At 40.9% G+C, this 17,909-nt stretch overlaps 1 protein-coding gene across 2 annotated transcripts in view; it reads left to right on the top strand.

Moving 5' to 3' along the window:
* The window catches only part of LOC147150553 (SH3 and multiple ankyrin repeat domains protein 2-like), a 239,698-nt gene that overhangs the window by 185,203 nt on the left and 36,586 nt on the right, over nucleotides 1–17,909 (top strand). For both annotated transcript variants that reach the window (XM_086024819.1, XM_086024821.1), the window contains 2 exons: nucleotides 14,928–15,063; nucleotides 15,696–15,776. In XM_086024819.1, the coding sequence (XP_085880945.1) occupies nucleotides 14,928–15,063; nucleotides 15,696–15,776 (217 nt within the window). The remainder of the gene's footprint in view (nucleotides 1–14,927; nucleotides 15,064–15,695; nucleotides 15,777–17,909) is intronic.

The raw sequence follows: 17,909 nt of genomic DNA, 5'->3' as shown, positions 1-17,909 counted from the left end.
TACTTCCTTTTGAACTTCCTTTTGAATAAGTATCAGTCCTATACGCAAACATTTTCAAAGCCGCTTGCAGTGACCTTACATCACTTGCGCAAAGCTTTATGCATCCATCGAGCGTTTGAAACACGTGCCGTATTTATTTATTTTTTGCCTTATAATATGGCAAACCGCGTTTCGAGGACTTTCACCGTAAACAAAGACATTGAGCTGTGTTTACGTCGTCAAAGTGACGATTCATCGGAAGACGTTTGGTCCGATCAGGACGACAGCGAAATTACCGGCTCTGATGCAGAGGCGTCAAATTACGAGGCATCAACCCACACTTCTCCCAACAAGTAAGTAGTTACTTATTGTTCGAATCATAACTTTGCTTTTTGTGTATATGAATACGCTCTTCCTCAGCCAAAGTGTGTGTTTACTAGGGGTGTGATGATATACGTGGGTGTATTAATATGTTTCGGTACGGCATGTTCGGTTTGGTTTACTGAGCAACAATATCACGAAGTTATCAGGAAAAAAAGATACCTACTTTTGAAAATGAAATTTCTTTTATTTTTTTCCTCCCCCCATAATAGGTCTCCTGAATCTCAAGATCTCGACGTGCAATGCATGAAGAGCAAGCCAGTACGATGGGGCTTCAAGCTTTTTGTCCTTGCAGATTCTTCTGGGATTTTTTTGTTTATGAAGGCAGATCGCAACAGTTCACTGGAAAAGGACTCAGCTATGATTCAGTAATGCAGCTGGTCAATCCAGACTTACTGGGCACCGGTTACAAGCTGTTTGTTGACAACCTCTATACAAGTCCGTTGCTTTTCAGTGACCTACTTCAAAAAAAATCTGGGCGTGTGGAACCATTCGCACACACCAAATCGGCTATCCCAAAAGCAAATCAAACCACAAGGGAGCATTAGATGGCAAAGGTGCAACTCTCTTCTCTTTGTCCAGTGGAAAGACACACGGGATGTCTTTCTCTGCTCCACACTGCACAAAGCCCACGGCGATGACACAGTCCAGCGGAGGATCAAAGATGAAGATGGGAAGTGGACAGTGAAGAACATCCCTGTTCCACCGGCAGTACTCGATTACAACAGGTATGTATTTTGTGTTAGTGTTATTTTATTTTATTATTTTATGCACTTGCAATATTTTGTGTGTTGGGTATATTTTGATTTTGAATTTTTTTGTTCTCTCTACTCAGGTTCATGGGGGGAGTTGACCTATCAGATGCACTGATAGGCTACTACAAGGTCCTGCACAAAACCAGGAAGTGGTACGAGACCTTTTTTTTCCACTTCTTGGACATTGCCATTGTGAACGCCTTCATAATACACAAGGCAATTGCTAAGAGCAAAGGAGAGGTTCCTCTGCACCAGAAGGCGTTCAGGGAGACCTTGGCTTTGAAGTTGGCCGAGATGGCCTGTTCCACCAAAGCAGCACCCAGCCAGTCAAGTTCCACTCACCACAGGCTTGTCCATATAGCAGGAAGCAGCTCAATGGGACGCTTGCAGTGCAGGTACTGCCGCTCAAAAACACCCGTCAAGTGTGCCACCTGTGATGTGCCACTGTGCTTCATGCCAACTACGGACTGCAACGACTGGCATGTTGCCAATTTGTAAAAATTGTCATATGGGTTAGGGTTACATTTGTAAATAGTGTGTGCTTGATTGTCTTTTGTTTATATAAAGTTTTCCACTTTTAACCAAATGACTCGTTTGTACTTTTTATTCTATGCATAAACCGTTTATTTATAGAAAACATGTTTATGCTTCTGTTACTCTTTCAATAAAGTTTGGAATGACTCTGGTTGTAGGATAAGAGTCTTACCTTTCATTAGAGCCTACAAAATCTTATATGTATGTTGAAGCATTCCAGAATAGCAGCCTTTCCCCCAAGTTTGTGACCATGGTTCCAAAGGGTCGCCCAAATGGCACACTTTTGGTTCGCCTGGACCTCTCCTTAGGAAAACTTGGGTAAAATGCTCATTTTTTTGTAGTATTGTTGTCAAATTTGAAATGGAGCTGGGGAAGCCTTTTGAGCTGTAATCCTGTTGTGTTATTCAGAACCACCACCCTGCTACATTAATTTTCCATGCAGATTTTTGGAGAAAAACATAAAATCTTTTTGTTTTGTGTATATTCAAACTTCCACAGTTCAGTGCCAGTAGTACCAAAACAGATTCTGACTGTTGAGGGGAAAAATTCAAAGTATTATCTTCAAAAAGAGTCCAAAACTATGCTGATACTCCAAATGGTTCAAGTACAGCTTCAAATTTACTTTAGGTGCACCTTTTTAGGCGTTCAGGTAAAAATGCCAGGTGGAATTGCAATGGGTTAAAATATCCGACTTTATTTGAATGCACCTCGCATCTTTCCGAATGCGAGAAGTCTCAGTTTGAATGTCATGTTCCTGTTATGACATTTTCCAATTGAACCACAAAGGTTGAGTGTATTATAAACGATAATACAAATATTCAATCGCGATCAAAAGTCAAAGTGATTAGCCGACATCACACACAATGAATCTGTTTCTGCATTTTAAGGTAGCAATTACTTTATACAAGTTCATAGTTCGAGACCCATGTATATATTGTGTTTTCCAACAGTAGTAGCAACAGTATAGCGCCTTTTCTGTATGTACCAGCAGGAGCATTAAAACATGCACTCGCGCTGTGCGACCGGATGAAATTTTTACCAACACGCATTGAAAAATTGGATGCATTTGGGTGCGCTGTCAAGCCCTGATAAAACAGAAGTTGATGCAAAATTTCTATTAGCTTCTCAATGGGATTTGAGATTGTCTTAAGATATAGTACTGACAATGTTTTTAAAATGAAGCATGTCTTGCAAATCCGAGACAGGAATTACACACATTGTATATTTAAATAAATATACAATGTATATTTAAATAAATATACAATGCGTGTAATTCTTTTGTGGAGTGTTTTGATTTACAGTAAAGTCCAACTGAGGTGTCATTAAAAGAGAGGGGTCTGGCTGCAGCGACCATTCCCAGCGCACCCTCCGCACACCTCTGCCACCACCACCGTCAGCCCGGAACTGACACAATTTATTGGCCAGCGTGCGCATTGTCCACTCGTCACCTCACCAATCCAGTTTGCCATTAATCAACCGGGGGAAGGAGCCTTGATGCTTAGTGACCATGTCAATAGTTTCAGTTCAATAGGAGCACCGATCATGTGTTTAAAGAAAAGTACAGTTTGAAGAAGTGCACCACACCAAATGAAAAAAATTAAGTCCACTTTTGGTGTGGCCCAAGCAAAGGATGTCTCTGGTACAGTTTGAAGATGTGCACCACACCAAATGAAAAAAATTAAGTCCACTTTTGGTGTGGCCCAAGCAAAGGATGTCTCTGGTGTAAACGCACGGTAATTGCCACCCCAGTCACTGATATGTTGATTTTATCATCAGAAAAATCATCTCATTTGTTTTCACACATAAATTATACAGGAGGAATTTACTGATTCTGAAACAAGGGGCATGCTGAAGAAAATAAAGAAAAGTCAATACAGTATAACACAGTGTTGTTACAAAAAACGTTAATCGTCTATCCATGTCGAAATGTTTTAGACCACTTGTCCTCATTAATGTCTTGTGTGAGCTGGGCACTGTCCGAGCTGACTATGACTATTCGTTTGTGGGAAATCCTCACTAATTGAATAAACCCATGAAAAAGTGCTAGTGTGGGATTATCTGAAACGGAACTGGTCCGAATTATGTATTGTTATTAGTCACATACATATTTATTGCTGAAGTCATAAAAGCTTTGGTTGTCTTCTGACCTGATTTCGGATAAACTGTTTGCCCTGCCCCCCTTCCCTCCTTGCTCTCTATTTTTACTGGAGAAATCAGATGACCTTAAAACCTCTCAGCCACCACAGACCAGATTAGAAGTGTGTCATAATAGTTGATAACTCCATTGGTCAGATTAGAATAGAATTATCGGATTAGGTATCAGTAACTCTGGTTGAAAAACATGCTTGTCATTAAAGTGGATTGAAAATCAGATGAATTCCCAGCTGACCGCTTTCAGTTAAATGGCCAGGTTGATGCTTAATGTTGTGGAACTTTTGTGTTGATAACAATTTTAAACAGCCTAATCGGCTCTTCTGCCTCAGATGACAGAAGGCTTGCTTTTTTACTACAGTGTGTGTGTTGGGATATTATTGATTTGACAAAATGTTCAACCATAAAAATGCTGTGATGTAGTCGCTGGTTTTTGGCCTCCAGGCTTCATCTGGCACAGTTGTATGAAATAGTCGCTTTTATTCTCTCAACTTTGCAAACAAATGTGGAAATGATTTCTTTGTTGTTGGCATGAGTTTGATTGTGGTTACAGACAAAGGTCTTCATAATCTTTCCTTAGCTGTAACTGGGCAAGAGGAAGTTGGCTGTAGCCTGCACATATCAGCAGTCAATCACCGGCTTATAGTGAATCGTGTCTTTGATTTCATATGATTTGTAATTACAGAAGAACAGAATTGAATTGAAAAGACAAATCAGTCTTTTTGTAAAAGTGGGCATATTATAGAAACTTTACTTTTGAATTAGTGGTATGCAAATAGTTGTGCAACTTTCACAAACCAGCTAAACGATGGTGAGCTGCCAATTTACACCACATTCCAAATTATGCAAACGATATTTTTCTCTTATTTTTATAAATAGTGTATGTAAATGGCACTCAGCATCATTTTCAGGTCCTCAACTGTTAGAGAATAATTTAAATGTTTTCAAACAAACCTCCCAATGATAACAGTATTTTTTCCAAATGCACTGTAGTTTTTGTTAAGAATCCACGCTTCCAAATGATTATGCATAGCAGTGTTTCAAGACATTTTATTGGTTGTAAAGAACATTTGTTGAATTTGCAACATTTGGAGGTTGTATTTGCTGAAATCAAAAGCGACTTCAATCAAAAACATGTTAAGAGGTCAAGTTACATTTTAACATGGGGCCTCTTGATTGATAGCAGCATCGCAGTTCTTAGAAGCTTTTTGGACAGCTTCTGCTTGGATTTCTTTCCAGGATGTCAAAATAGCCTCCCAGGGCTGCTGTTTGTGAACTGCCTCGCAACCTCATCGATCTTTTGCTCCTGCCTCCTACCCTCATAGACCTTTTGTTTAAGGATGCTTCAGTGGTTCTCAAGAGGGATGATCGTCAAGGGAAGCTGGGGGCCACACTCAAGTTTCTCCCCTTTTATGCCAATAGCAGCCTATGATGCAGAGGAATTTCTTGCAGCATAAGATGGTGCATTGTCATGCATACTTTATTTGTATTTTTTGATTTGGGGGCTCACATAGGGGGGTTGAAGGCAGTCTCCACTTGGCAGCGGTCAACATTACATCAGCTGCAAGTGGAGATCTCATTGCCATTCCTTATAAACATACTTTGCGCACGTCAATCTCCTGCACAGATTCATGCCTATAGACCATGTAGATTGTGCGCTTCTCCTGCGCTGAATTGAAAGGAAATGAGGGGAGACGATTGCCAAAAGATAGAAAACACCACCCATGTACACATTTCGACTGCACTTAGTGCTTAGCATAAAAAAATGGCCAACAGAGTCCAGCCGCTTGACTACATGGCAGTGTTATCAGTTTATGGTGAAGTGAAAATACTTTTCACCTTTATGGTCGCTCGCGTCACACGCCAGGCTGGCATTAGCCCTCACCTCATCTCACCTCCCTTCCTCTGCCTGTGGTTGAATGAAGATGTGATCTGTTCTAAATTGTAAAAAGAATTCATGATACTCTATGACCATCTTCAATTTCTCATTTTTGCTCTGAACTTTCCTTTCCGACGAGATGACCTGGAAGTACTTGTAGGATAGGTCATTTGAATTGTAAAAATGCTGAGGAAAGGAGCCTGGATACAACCTGTAAGACACCTTTGGCAAAGGTTACTTCGAAAATAAGGCTTGGTGATAATTCAATACCAATATGTATTGTGATAGACAATGTAATCAATATTAAGAGAAAATACTGTAGGTTTGTTAAAATGTTCGATACATAAAAAAAAAAAAATTAGGAAGGCAGGGGCCTTCTGTGCGCTGTAGGCAGAGGCTACAGTATGGTGTTCAATTGCCACAATTACAAGCACATAAGAGTAAATTTTGAGGACAAAAGTGTTTTGCGTGCAGCCGAGTCCCCGAGCGCTCGTCTGCTGAGTGCGAATTGGAGGGTGACACCCGAGTGGATTTTCACTCTTGTCTCATTTCACTCCCACAGAGAAAAAAAATCCCGTCCCAGTCGTGGACCATGGTAAAATAAATAAATAGATAAATAAAATCCTGTCCTACTCCCACTCCCGTACTGCTCCCATTTTGGAGGTCAGCTACATTAAAAATGGCTGCGCATCTGTCCGAGGTCTGTCCTTTCCTACGTTTGAAAGGAAACACGTTTTCATTTCTCCCTGAGCCGATGACTTATTCCAACAAAGGTTAAGGAATGTGGTGTGGCATAAAAATGAGAAAAAGTTATTTTCTGAAGAGGCCTTATGCCCCTTTTAACACGCGTTCATCTATTTTCTGTGCCGCTTATGCTCCCTCGGGCCTTGGGTGAGCTGGAGAGAGACACCTTTATCTGGTGGCCAGACAACCGCAGTCCATCAACATTTCATTGCCTATTAGATGCTCATCTGTTAGAATTTTCCCTGGCATGGCTTGTTCCAGATCCAAACAGCGAAAAGACCAGTGCCTCCTGGTCTGATGATTAAATCACATTGTAGTCTTCCCTTTCTTTGGAATGAGACTTAATTGTTGCCCTAAGTGACTGAGGTCCAGCATCTCTTGATTTTCAGTGATAATGCTACGAGTGAGCACCGGTGAAGCATCAGCAGTCAAATTACAACAGACCGTAAAGTTGCAGAAGGTCTCAATCTCTCGTCATAAAGGAAATTGCAGTGAAGAGTAAACCCAGGACAAGCAGTTTAGACATCAAATAAAGAAGCTCAGAGTAGTGTCATCACTCCTCTGCATCCTAAGGAGCTGATGACTCATCTAATTAAGCCGCAGGATGTCTGGACACATCTAATTAGAAGAAGAATTAGAACACATGTGGGACCTCATAACTCATCCAGGTTGGGAAGGCCTCATGTTGCCACATGGTCACATGATGGGAAATAATAACGGATTAACCGTATACATACACTGTGTAGTGAATCGGTTGTTCTACAATGTTGCCTTAAAGCCCTGATACACCAAACCGACGTCGGAGGACGTTAACCGTCGTTGCATCTTTAAGCGCCGTCTGATTGGTGTTGTGGCCACCGTCGTAGTGTCGTAACCCGTCTGTAAGGGTCTTGGGGGCGTTTACGTATGTTGAATCGGCGTCGACAGTCGTGACATTTGGTCACTCTGATTGGCTGCTAGCTAGCAAATCAGCGCTCGGAGCACCAACGGGAAGTGACAGAGGCGGAAAAACAGTGAGCACGCCTCCGCTGCCTTAATCAAGAGCACGTACAAGAGCGAGGGTTGACAATGTAAGTATTTCACCAGAGCTGGGCACTTGACCATTTTTTGCCGGTCCGGCCCCGACCCTCCACCCTTGACTTGGGTAGCGACCTTCCGGCCGCAACCCTCCGGCCATATTCATAAAAATTGTCGGCCCCTGCCCCATTGCTCCCCCCGACCCCCCCCCCCAAAAAAAGCGTCCGTGATTGACGTCGCTGCGGGAGAGACGCTAACGGCAGAGGCTTTTTAAGGATCGCGCTTCAAATGCGGCAGTAGTATTTACCCAACTGCGTGCTTCCTTGCATTACGAGCCCCGGGTTGAATTTGTCGTATTGTATAATTATTTGGGTCGAATAATTATAGAGAAGAGTCTTAGAAGAATTCGCAGAAGTCGTAGTCCAGTTACTTATTTATTTTGCACACTTAGTCTCCTTCCCGGCCACAATCCCTGTAACAGCAGTTGTCACTCGCGCCGACGCGGGAGTAGAAAGAAACCGAAAAAGAAGCCTTTCGCCGAGTAGGCTGAGATGATTTTTGGCCGCCTCGGCAAGCACGTCACACGCATGAGGGCCGATTAGTGGGCCGGACTAAAATCAACTTTCGGCCATGCTTAGTCCAGCCATTTTTTAAAATTTGTCACACCCCACCCACCGCCCCAAAAATGGCCATCCGGCCGGGCCGGAGGCTCCGACCGCTCAGGCCCAGGGACAGACTGCCCAGCTCTGTATTTCACAATACTGTGTCAAGAACGTGAGGATTTTACTTAGCGTGGGAGTTCATCGTGAGAGAAAAATATAGCTGAAAGCATTGTTTACGTTGTTATAATCCGCCCCCGGCCAACAACTTTCTGGTTGGATTTTTCTAACCATGAGAAATGGTGACTACCGCCGCCGATGGTATGGAAGGGTATTACATCTTATGCATGCGCAGAAGGTACTTTAATGGTCAGAGTCGCTGTCTGTCGTTGCGGTGTGTTTTGCCAGCATGACGTAGCGACAGCCGGCCAGACGCCACAGGGGGTAAGCGTCTGTCACTGTTGGTGAACGTTGTTTTGGTGTTTTGGTTTTAGAGCAAGGTGGTCCCAGGTTTTTATTTTTGTTGATTGGGCGTCACAAGGCAATTCTGTGTGTTACTTTATTTGACGGGACGTTGGCACACAGTAGCTCAGCAAATTGTTAGTTTCTATGTACACGATAAGTTATGGCAATACAATTAGGGATGCATGATAACAGTTTTTTCCCACTAATACGATAACCGATAACTTTCTGCTTCTCCAAATCGATACTGATAACAATAACCAATAACTTTTTTGGTGTGTGTGTGTGTGTGTGTGCTCCAAATATGTCTGATGTTGCATCTTAAAAGAAAATAAAACTTCCAATCCCGCTTCCTACTAATTCAGAGTCAGAGGGTAAAAAAGTTGCCCGCGGCAACATATCACATGTTCTGCTACTTTCGAAACTCTTGTCACTTCAGCTGGTGAGGCGATGAGCAATCTCAAAACATATAGATACCTACTTAACAAAATGCAAGTTGGTTGCATTTTGTTAAATTGTTGGATGCAGCCTTGTTTATGTTAAAGCAGATGTACTGTAGGGCCAAGCCAAACAAGCCGACTTCTGCACACTGCATTGTAACCACGTCACACTATATGCTCCAAATAACAAAGGAAAACCTGGCGCATAATAATGGAAACAATATTAATGCAGGTTAAGATCCAAACATTGAATCGTTAACAATGTATTATGCCTGTGCTGAAATTATTATTACTACTGACCGCCAGCAATAGCCCAAGCCCATATCGCATATGAACTGCTCAGAAAAAGGTAAAACTACATGTTGTTACCTAATACAGTGCTAATATAATCATAAAGCATTGTGTCACCCATACTAATAAAAATCATACTTGATTTTCATTCACCTGGCGAATCTTCTCCAGTGGTTTGTTCGTAGCCCAAGCACTAAGTTCCATGCACGTGTTGTCCACAAAGTGAAAGCAGCACACGTCCAAAGTCGAGGCCACAGTTGTCAAAGTCAAAGCCCGCCACCTCATTTTATGTGGCCCGCAATGGCAAATCATTTGCATCGACTTGATCCTTGATAAATTACCAAAATTGCAAATTGTAATAATAATGATACATTAGATGCAGTTTACATTTGGGCAACAAATCTTAAAAGTGCACCACCGTCTTCACTTTTAACAACATTAAGATATTGCAGGTTTTTTTGTTACTAAATAGCCTTGTAAAATAACTGAAATATTTTTCTTTACTGACTTGTGATTTCAAAAAAGAGTTTGACATCCCTGGTCTAGTGGTCATTTTCAGACTATAATCTTTCTGTGTTCCTCATTCCCAAGTAGGTGCTGGAAACTAGGGATGGGAATTTCGACTAATTTGCCCGCTTATAGACTAGTCTATAAGCAAGAGAAATTGAACTTTAATACATATTGAATTCAAAGTTTACAATGCAAATGCTTTGTGTATTTAGGGGCTATTATAGCCCAAACATTCAGGACAGTTTGTTAATTTAATTCTATTGATGTAACAACAACTGACTGAATAAAAGTGAACAATTGAAAGAGGAATAAATTTCTGATACATTTGCCAATGCAATGCATGGCATTTATTATGAATAATGTAATGAGTAATGGTACCGACTCCCAGTCCAGCAGGGTCTTATTCGCTAGCACCATGTTAGCTGCATCATCATGCACCAGGCGATTACTTTATTTTCTAGTGCCCACGTACCCATCACACTCCGCAGGTGAGCAGCCAAGTTTTCAGCTGTGTGTCTTCCCTCCAAGGCGCATGTCTGAAGCACACAGCTGCGGAGATGTCCTTTGTCCACATATGACACGTTATAGTCATCTAAGATTCGGTGGCTATGGACGTCCATCCGTCTGTAGTTATGGCCACATACAGTAGTTGACCCGCTCAAACGCTCGTAGCATCTGCTCTTTTATTTGGTTATGGTTACTCTCGAGTTGGGGCGTAATTGTTTTGCGACTTAGCACCGTGTACAGAGGTTCGATATACACTATTAATTTTTCGAACCCTTTGCCCTCAACAAAAGAAAGCGGCAGCATATCGCGGGCAGTCATTTCACAAATTAGTTGGGTAATCTTTGCTGTGCGGTGAGCATCGCAGCGCCTGGCTGGAACAAACACTCTCATGCTCGTCTCCCTGGCCCCGCCGCCATCGACCTGCAGGTTCACATCGAGATTTACTTTGGATGTGGTTTCTCATTGCCCCGAGAGAGTGGTTGTAAGCGAATTTATGCTTACAAAGCCTACAAACGACCTTGTTGTCATCTGCTGCATCAAAATACTGCCAAATGGTGCCATTGTTTTTCGTCCTAGCTTCGACAACTTCAGAAGTTACTTTTCTAAATATTCTTCCCCAATCTTAATGTCCCCGGCCCCTACTATGTGTCCATGCGGGCGGGGGGGAGGGGAGCAATTCTCTCTCTTGGTGCTCAGCTTGTTTACAGAGGCAGAGGCGTGAGGAACAAGACGTGTGATTCTTAATGCAGCGTTTAACCGACTAGTAAAATACTAAACGTTTAATAAATCGTAGACGTTTAAACGACTAGTCGCGCACATCCCTACTGGAAACCACAGATTATGTACTCATCCGCCGTTGTGAAGTGAAATAGTTTGGGGAACCCTAATTTATTGTTTGATTCCAAATGAGCATGCTCTTTCTGTGACCAAAAAGAACATATAGGTTAACTGAAGACTCTGAAATTCCTGTCGCTGAGTGAATGTAGCGATGTCACTACATGTCAATCCTGTGATATGGCTGGTGTGGCTCCAGTGCTAAAGTGGTCATCTCTCAGACTGAAAGCTGTGTGTTTGATCACCTGTTGACGTGTCCTTGAGCAAAATACTGAACCCTCATTTGAATGAGCTGTTACTTTATTTCCTTGACAATAATTTACATGAATCATCATTGGCTTTGAGTACCATGAAGGTCAAAATGTGCCATACAAATGAAGCCCACAGTATTTAAGTCCTCTATGTACAACCTCTTACGTCTAGTTAGCTGAGTTAGAATCCACTTTTTTAGTCATGTTGAGTATTACTGGTATAAAAAAAAAAAAATCAATGGGTGGGTGGTATACCTCCAGGAAGGAAATACATTTAATAATACATGTAGATTATTCATTTAGGAGTGATTTGCTATCCTTAATGTCCCAGCAGTTTCATACAAAGAGAATAAAAAACATTTTTTGTTTGGTTGCAGAAAAGCTCCTTGCCTGTCCACGTGAGCTGTACTGGACGTCTCTATCTGTAACCATCACTGTTGTATAATAGGGTGGAGGAAGGAGTATATTACATAATCCTTACCCTATGCAAAGTAAACGTGTGCGTGTGTGCGTGCGTGTGTGGAGGAGGTCATTGTGAAACAGCTGTTGTGGTGTTTCTAATTAATAAAATCCCTGTCCTGGTGCTGTGTGATCTCAATACTGTACTATGTGAGGGATTAAAACCCAAAGAGATTTCACTGTCTTTCTCTCCAAAGCTTTTTCATGCCATCTCCTCCCGCTGTCATTTCCATCATCCTCCACTTTTGCTATCCATATGATTGTAGATGTTATTGTTTGAAAGAGTAGTCGAGGACCGGACTTGAGGGGAAAAGGGGGTGTGCGGAGGAGTGCGTCAAAGCCTGCATTTCCACAGCTAAAATGTGAGATTGTGAAGGGCTTCTGTTCTAGCTGATCTCACATGCGATTAGAGTTCATATTGTCAGCAGACATTGCAGTTTACAAAATATTTAAACACTTCTTAAATTCTTAGCTTTTTGCTAATGTTTAAGATCGTCAAACAAATGTAAATAGCAGACAAAGATAAACCAAATTAACATAAAATTATGTTTTTAAAGCTACCTGGCCGTGTGGACAAAGTACTTGCTCCTTAAACTTAACAAGTGATTGAAATCAAGTGTTTTGTATAGCTGCCTTTTATATCTCTGTGGAGATATTTTGGTTGACTCTTCCTTGCAGAATTGATTTAATTGAGCAACACTGGAGGGTTGTAGTGCATGGATGACCTTTTTAAGGTTATGCCACAGCATTTCAATCCGATTCAAGTACAGACTTTGATTGAGCCACTCTAAAACCTTTTTATTTATTTTGTTGTTGTTTTTAAACAGAGCTGGGCAGCCCGTCCCAGAGGCGGAACAGTCCGGCCCGGCCAGATGCCCATTTTTGGGGTGGAGGGCGGGGGCGACACGTTTGAAAAAAGGGGCGGACTAAGCAAGGCCGGAGGTGGATTTTAGTCCGACCCACTAATCAGCCCGAATGCGTGTGACGTGGTCGCGAGGCGTACTAAATTCTTGTCAACCTAGCGGCGATATGGGCAAACGCCAAAATTTGCTTACGAACATTTCAAACGCACCACTAGCTACCCAACTGCGCAGCAGAGTCACGGTGTCAGTTGTCCTGCTAAACTTGAAGATTACAATCAACCTTCTTCCCAACATGACAACGGCTTTACCTTTACACCATAATGCTTATGTTAACATGGCAGGGCCATTGTTTGTTGTGCGGCCCTTAGACCATGGTTTCATAAAGTAGAATGCATACGTTTCCAGAATTTTGCTCAGCACATTCATGGTGGAAGTGGGAACAAATCGAAATGAATAAGTAGTGTTTAAAATTGTGGCAAATTCATTTATTTTTGTGTCACGGTGCTACATGAATGGAATGAATAAGCCACCAACGTCAGTCTGCAAAGTGGTGTCAGTGACAATCACTCTGATTGGCTGTCATATGTAGCCAAGTAAATATTTTGTTTTATATTTCGCTATTTTAATTTTGTGAACATTCTCAAAACTCTGATTATTCTGTTCAAACAATTCAAGGGGCCGACAATTTTTATGAATAAGGCTGGAGGGTCGAGGCCCGGAAGGGTTACAACCAGGTCGCGGCCGAAGGGCGGGGGACTGACCGGCAAAGAAGGGTCAAGTGCCCAGCTCTGTTTTCAACCCATTCGAAAGTTGACCTGTGCTTCAGCTTGCGGTCACGAATTGGTAGCCGAACATTCTCGTGTCAGACATGTTCTATTCAAGTGACTTCTTGATTGAACAGGTCTGCAGGTGTGTGGTCAGTGAAAATGAACTTAGCTTTCCAAAGAATGTGATAAGATAAGATATTAATTTAGGATTTAGCAAGGGGGGATCCCACAGAGTTGATTTTCTTAATAAATAAAATCATTTATTTCATATTATTTTTACTTGGGTTATGTTTGTTTGATATTTACATTTGTTTGATTTTAAACATTGAGAAGAGAGCAAAAAAAAATCTGGCACCGTGTAGTTCCTCGAGCACTTATTGAATACCTCTAATAAGTCTAAATATTTTTCCTTTTGTTGCCATTGGGTTTTATTTTATTGTTCCTTTCATTTCTTAAGTATGTTATACTTTGAAAAACAAGAAGTGCTGTCCAAGACTTTTATTGGAAAAGAAATACTATTTTTGCAGAATCTCAGCATTTTAAATATTGACCCTTCTACCTTCAGAAGGTCTGCAATTCCTTCCGGCATACATGAATTTGTTGGAATTTAGAAGAAAAAAAATCCAGCGACTCATTATAATAGAAGAAATGTTAATAACAAGCATGAAAACTGAAGCAGCAAAGTTAGTGAAACACAAAAGTGAGGCACTGCCAAAACGTTTGGCTACGGCTAAAGAAGATCACGTGTTGCGACCCTTTTCACTTTGAGGAGGGGAAAAGGCACTACCATTGGAACGACAGCATATGAGCATAAATGTGAAAAGTCCACCCGCCAAAATTGTTTACACGTGCACAACAACAGTACTTAGCACAAAGGCAGAGTGATAAACACAATTTGTAGCGTGCACATTAAAGTTTGCACTTGATGACTAACAACAACAACAAAAAACACTTAAAACGTTTAACAATGCAATTGGCACTAACGATAATATGCTGGTAACATTGTAAATATTTTTTTAGGCATTCGCTTGACATTGCCATATAGTCAAAACTACAAACTGTAGTTCTAAACTTTATACGAGAGAAAAAGCACTCCAGTGAAAGGAACCGTTTGTGATGTTTCAAGTGTAGCTCTATTGTGTCTCGTCAGCAAAAAAAACCTGTTCATCTGTGCAACGTGCTGAATTTAAGTAGCAATGAACCATGGTGCAATGATAAGCTTCAAAGGGGAATGCAAGAAGGACGAGGGTGCACGTACTAGAGACTGCAGCGCAAACACACACACGGAGAACAGACCTGACTGCTCCAATCCATATTAGGTCCAAAACACTACGATGAATTTACACACTTATCACCCAGTTGACATGGGCTTTTAGTCGTTTAATTGCAGCTATCACTCTGTTTCCACAAATTGATTCACTTGTGATTTTCTTGTTTTTTAAACCCCTTCCTCTAAAAATTCATTTGGCGTGTGGGTGTGTGCTTTTGTGTGTGCATGTGGTAGGTGAATCAGGAGAATGTGGTGAAGGTGGGCCACAGACAGGTGGTCAACATGATCCGCCAGGGCGGCAACCGCCTTTTGATCAAGGTGGTGACAGTGAGCCGGAATCTGGACCCCGAGGACACAGCACGTAAAAAAGGTAAAATCCCGTCAAATACTATAGCAGGATTGTTCCCATTCAAAAAGAGGGAGTTCACCCTCGAATGTAATTATGGTGTATTACAAGTTCTTAATTGCTATATACGGTAACTTGCCATATGATTATTGAGGTTTTAAAAGTTTATTTGGACCAGGAACAAAGAGTGCCTTTTCCATTCAGTGTCAATCAAAACACAGTACAATACATTGTTTGACAAACTGAAACTAACTAAAAACTAAAAGAGTTAGAGAACAGTCAATCAAAGTATCTTATGTGTGTGTCCTCTACATTTAGGAAATGCACTTTCCTTCCTTATAAAACATTTGTAAGGCTGTTTCTGGAGTATTTTAATCCCTGCATTATTTATATACATTTTACTTCCTTTTTTTTTTTGTCAGTGCATTAGAGGCACTGAAAAGGCTGCCTTTGTTAGATCTGCATTTTATGACTACAGCTAATCGGATTAGCTCAAGTGATAATTTAAACAAGACAATCAATAGAATCGATTCTGGGAATGAAATCTTTTCATTGAGTGAAATCAAAGCAAGAATTGTTGAATGTTCTTTGATCTTAACATACCTGTACATCATAACTGTCCCCTGTGGTGACTAGTATGTGTGTATGACCCTCAGCTCCTCCGCCACCAAAGAGAGCTCCCACTACTGCCCTGTCCATGCGCTCCAAGTCAATGACATCCGAATTAGAGGAACTTGGTAAGAGCTTGTTGCATTTCATTTGACTCCAGAACGCCCGTGGTTGGGAAGTCATTGTCTAACAAGTCTTCTCTTTTTGCTTGTGCCTTCATCTTATTATAATTGATTAAATAACTAGTGGATAAAGGTAAGCACTTTACGCTGCACAAGCTTTTGTTGCCCATTTTGCCCAGCTTGTTTCTCCACCAGCTTGCAGCAGCCGAATGACTTTTTTCTTTGGCGATGGTTCTGTTCAAGTTTCCATTGATTTAATGTAGCCTACTGTGTTTCACTTGAGCTGGCCTCTTCTTCCACATTTCCTGTCCACTCTCACCATAATGCATGAACGCTGCTGGTGGCTGGAACAAACGTTTTTTGTTTTTTTTTAAATGTCATTAGTATGATATGAGTGTTTATTTGTTTGCTGGTTAATTCTTTGTATCTGTGTTGATGAGCATCACCTCAGAGTCGTCTTATCTTTGCATTATGCTGCGCTTGCCATGATGCCAAGATGTGTACAAGGGGATAATGGCAAAGGAGGGACTGAAGGTGATAAGAAAGAGAAGGATAAAAAACCATAATGAAAGTAACATGAGATCGAGACAGAAGATAGTGAAGTGAAATGAATGTATCCAGTTCCGAGGTGACATGCAAAAGTGTTGGCAAAATATGTATTAAGTAGCTATTTGTAATTTGATATAACAAACACTCAGTCTTTGAATTACGACGTACGCGACCTACGCCGTTTTGACTTTACGACGCCCGTGCCTCCTCCTCCATTTTGTCCCCAGCACCATAGTGACTACGTTTACATGCAGTCAATAGTCGGGTTAAGGTCAAAATTCAGATGCCTGAAACATTCTGAATATCCCGTTTACATGAATAAGCGGACAGAGTTGCTCCGGCATTTAAATAAGCCACTGTGACAGCGACGTACTGCGTCGCAAATAGACGTCATTTCCATGTGTTACTTTCAACGGTCAACAAAACACTTAAAATTCATGTCACTCACCACATGAATGAAGCAGCCGGTTTCCTCCTCGCTCCAAAAGTGTGCTTTTGTGCTGCGTCTCTGAGATTGTTTACCTCTCCTTGTGTATTTGCGATGGGTTTCGCGCAAAACAATGTACTTCCGCATACAAGCACTTCTTGTACTACAAAGACCAGCATTCCTTGCGCAGAGTGTCTCTATCATGTCTGTTAGCGCGCCGGGAAGTATCTTTGCCTTTTTCGCCTCTCCTCCTTTTCCATCCACTTCTCAGCAGTAATGCTAAGTACAGCATCTTATGCTTTTTATTTTAATGTACTTTTGTTTTTTATACAAAGTATTTTGACGTAAACTTTGGTGAAATCCGACATACGCGGGAATTCGTGTTACTTTGCCAGTGTAGGAACGGAACTCGTTCGTAAAATGAGGATTCCCTGTATATAGTAATTTGATCTGAAATAACAACCTCAAATATTGATAGTACAGTACATTTTGTTCACATCTATTATCACTTTTAAGAATGATAACACAATGGCCCTTTCAATATATGATGTCAAAATCCTAGTCTTAGTGGAGTCCAGGAGCAAAAAAATGTTTCATGTTGTTAATTTGTATTTATATATATATATATATATATATATATATATATATATATATATATATATATATATATATATATTAGGGTGTGCATCTCTCCACAAAAAGATGATTTGATACGGTTTTCGATATCTTGGGTGAGAAACGATTAAAGGACTGCTCTATTTGAAAGTGGAACAATTCGATTTGGTTCGACTCAGTAGGATTACGTTTAGATTAGATTCAATATAGTATATATATATATATATATATATATATATATATATATATATATATATATATATATATATATATATATATATATGTCAAAGTTAAAGCGTTAACTATGGAGATTTAAATTTTATATAGAAAAAAATGTATTTACCCTTCCCTCTGCTCACTTTGCAGCCAAATTTAGAGGAGAATCACTGTCACAAAGACGGACTTTTATGTAGTTTTTCCTTTAAAAAGTTGCTCGACGGCTCATTGGAGAAATCCAACATAATTTGCGTGCTTCGCAAAGTCAAATTCAAATACCATATTAAATGTATGCCTTTGGTGTATTGTTCAACAGTTGTATTTTACAAAAA

Source organism: Filicampus tigris, chromosome 3 (genome assembly GCF_054856515.1).
Source record: "Filicampus tigris isolate MCC_2025a chromosome 3, RoL_Ftig_1.0, whole genome shotgun sequence".
Lineage (NCBI taxonomy): Eukaryota > Metazoa > Chordata > Actinopteri > Syngnathiformes > Syngnathidae > Filicampus > Filicampus tigris.
Note: the sequence above shows the minus strand (reverse complement) of the source record. Positions and strands in the feature narration are given on the sequence as shown.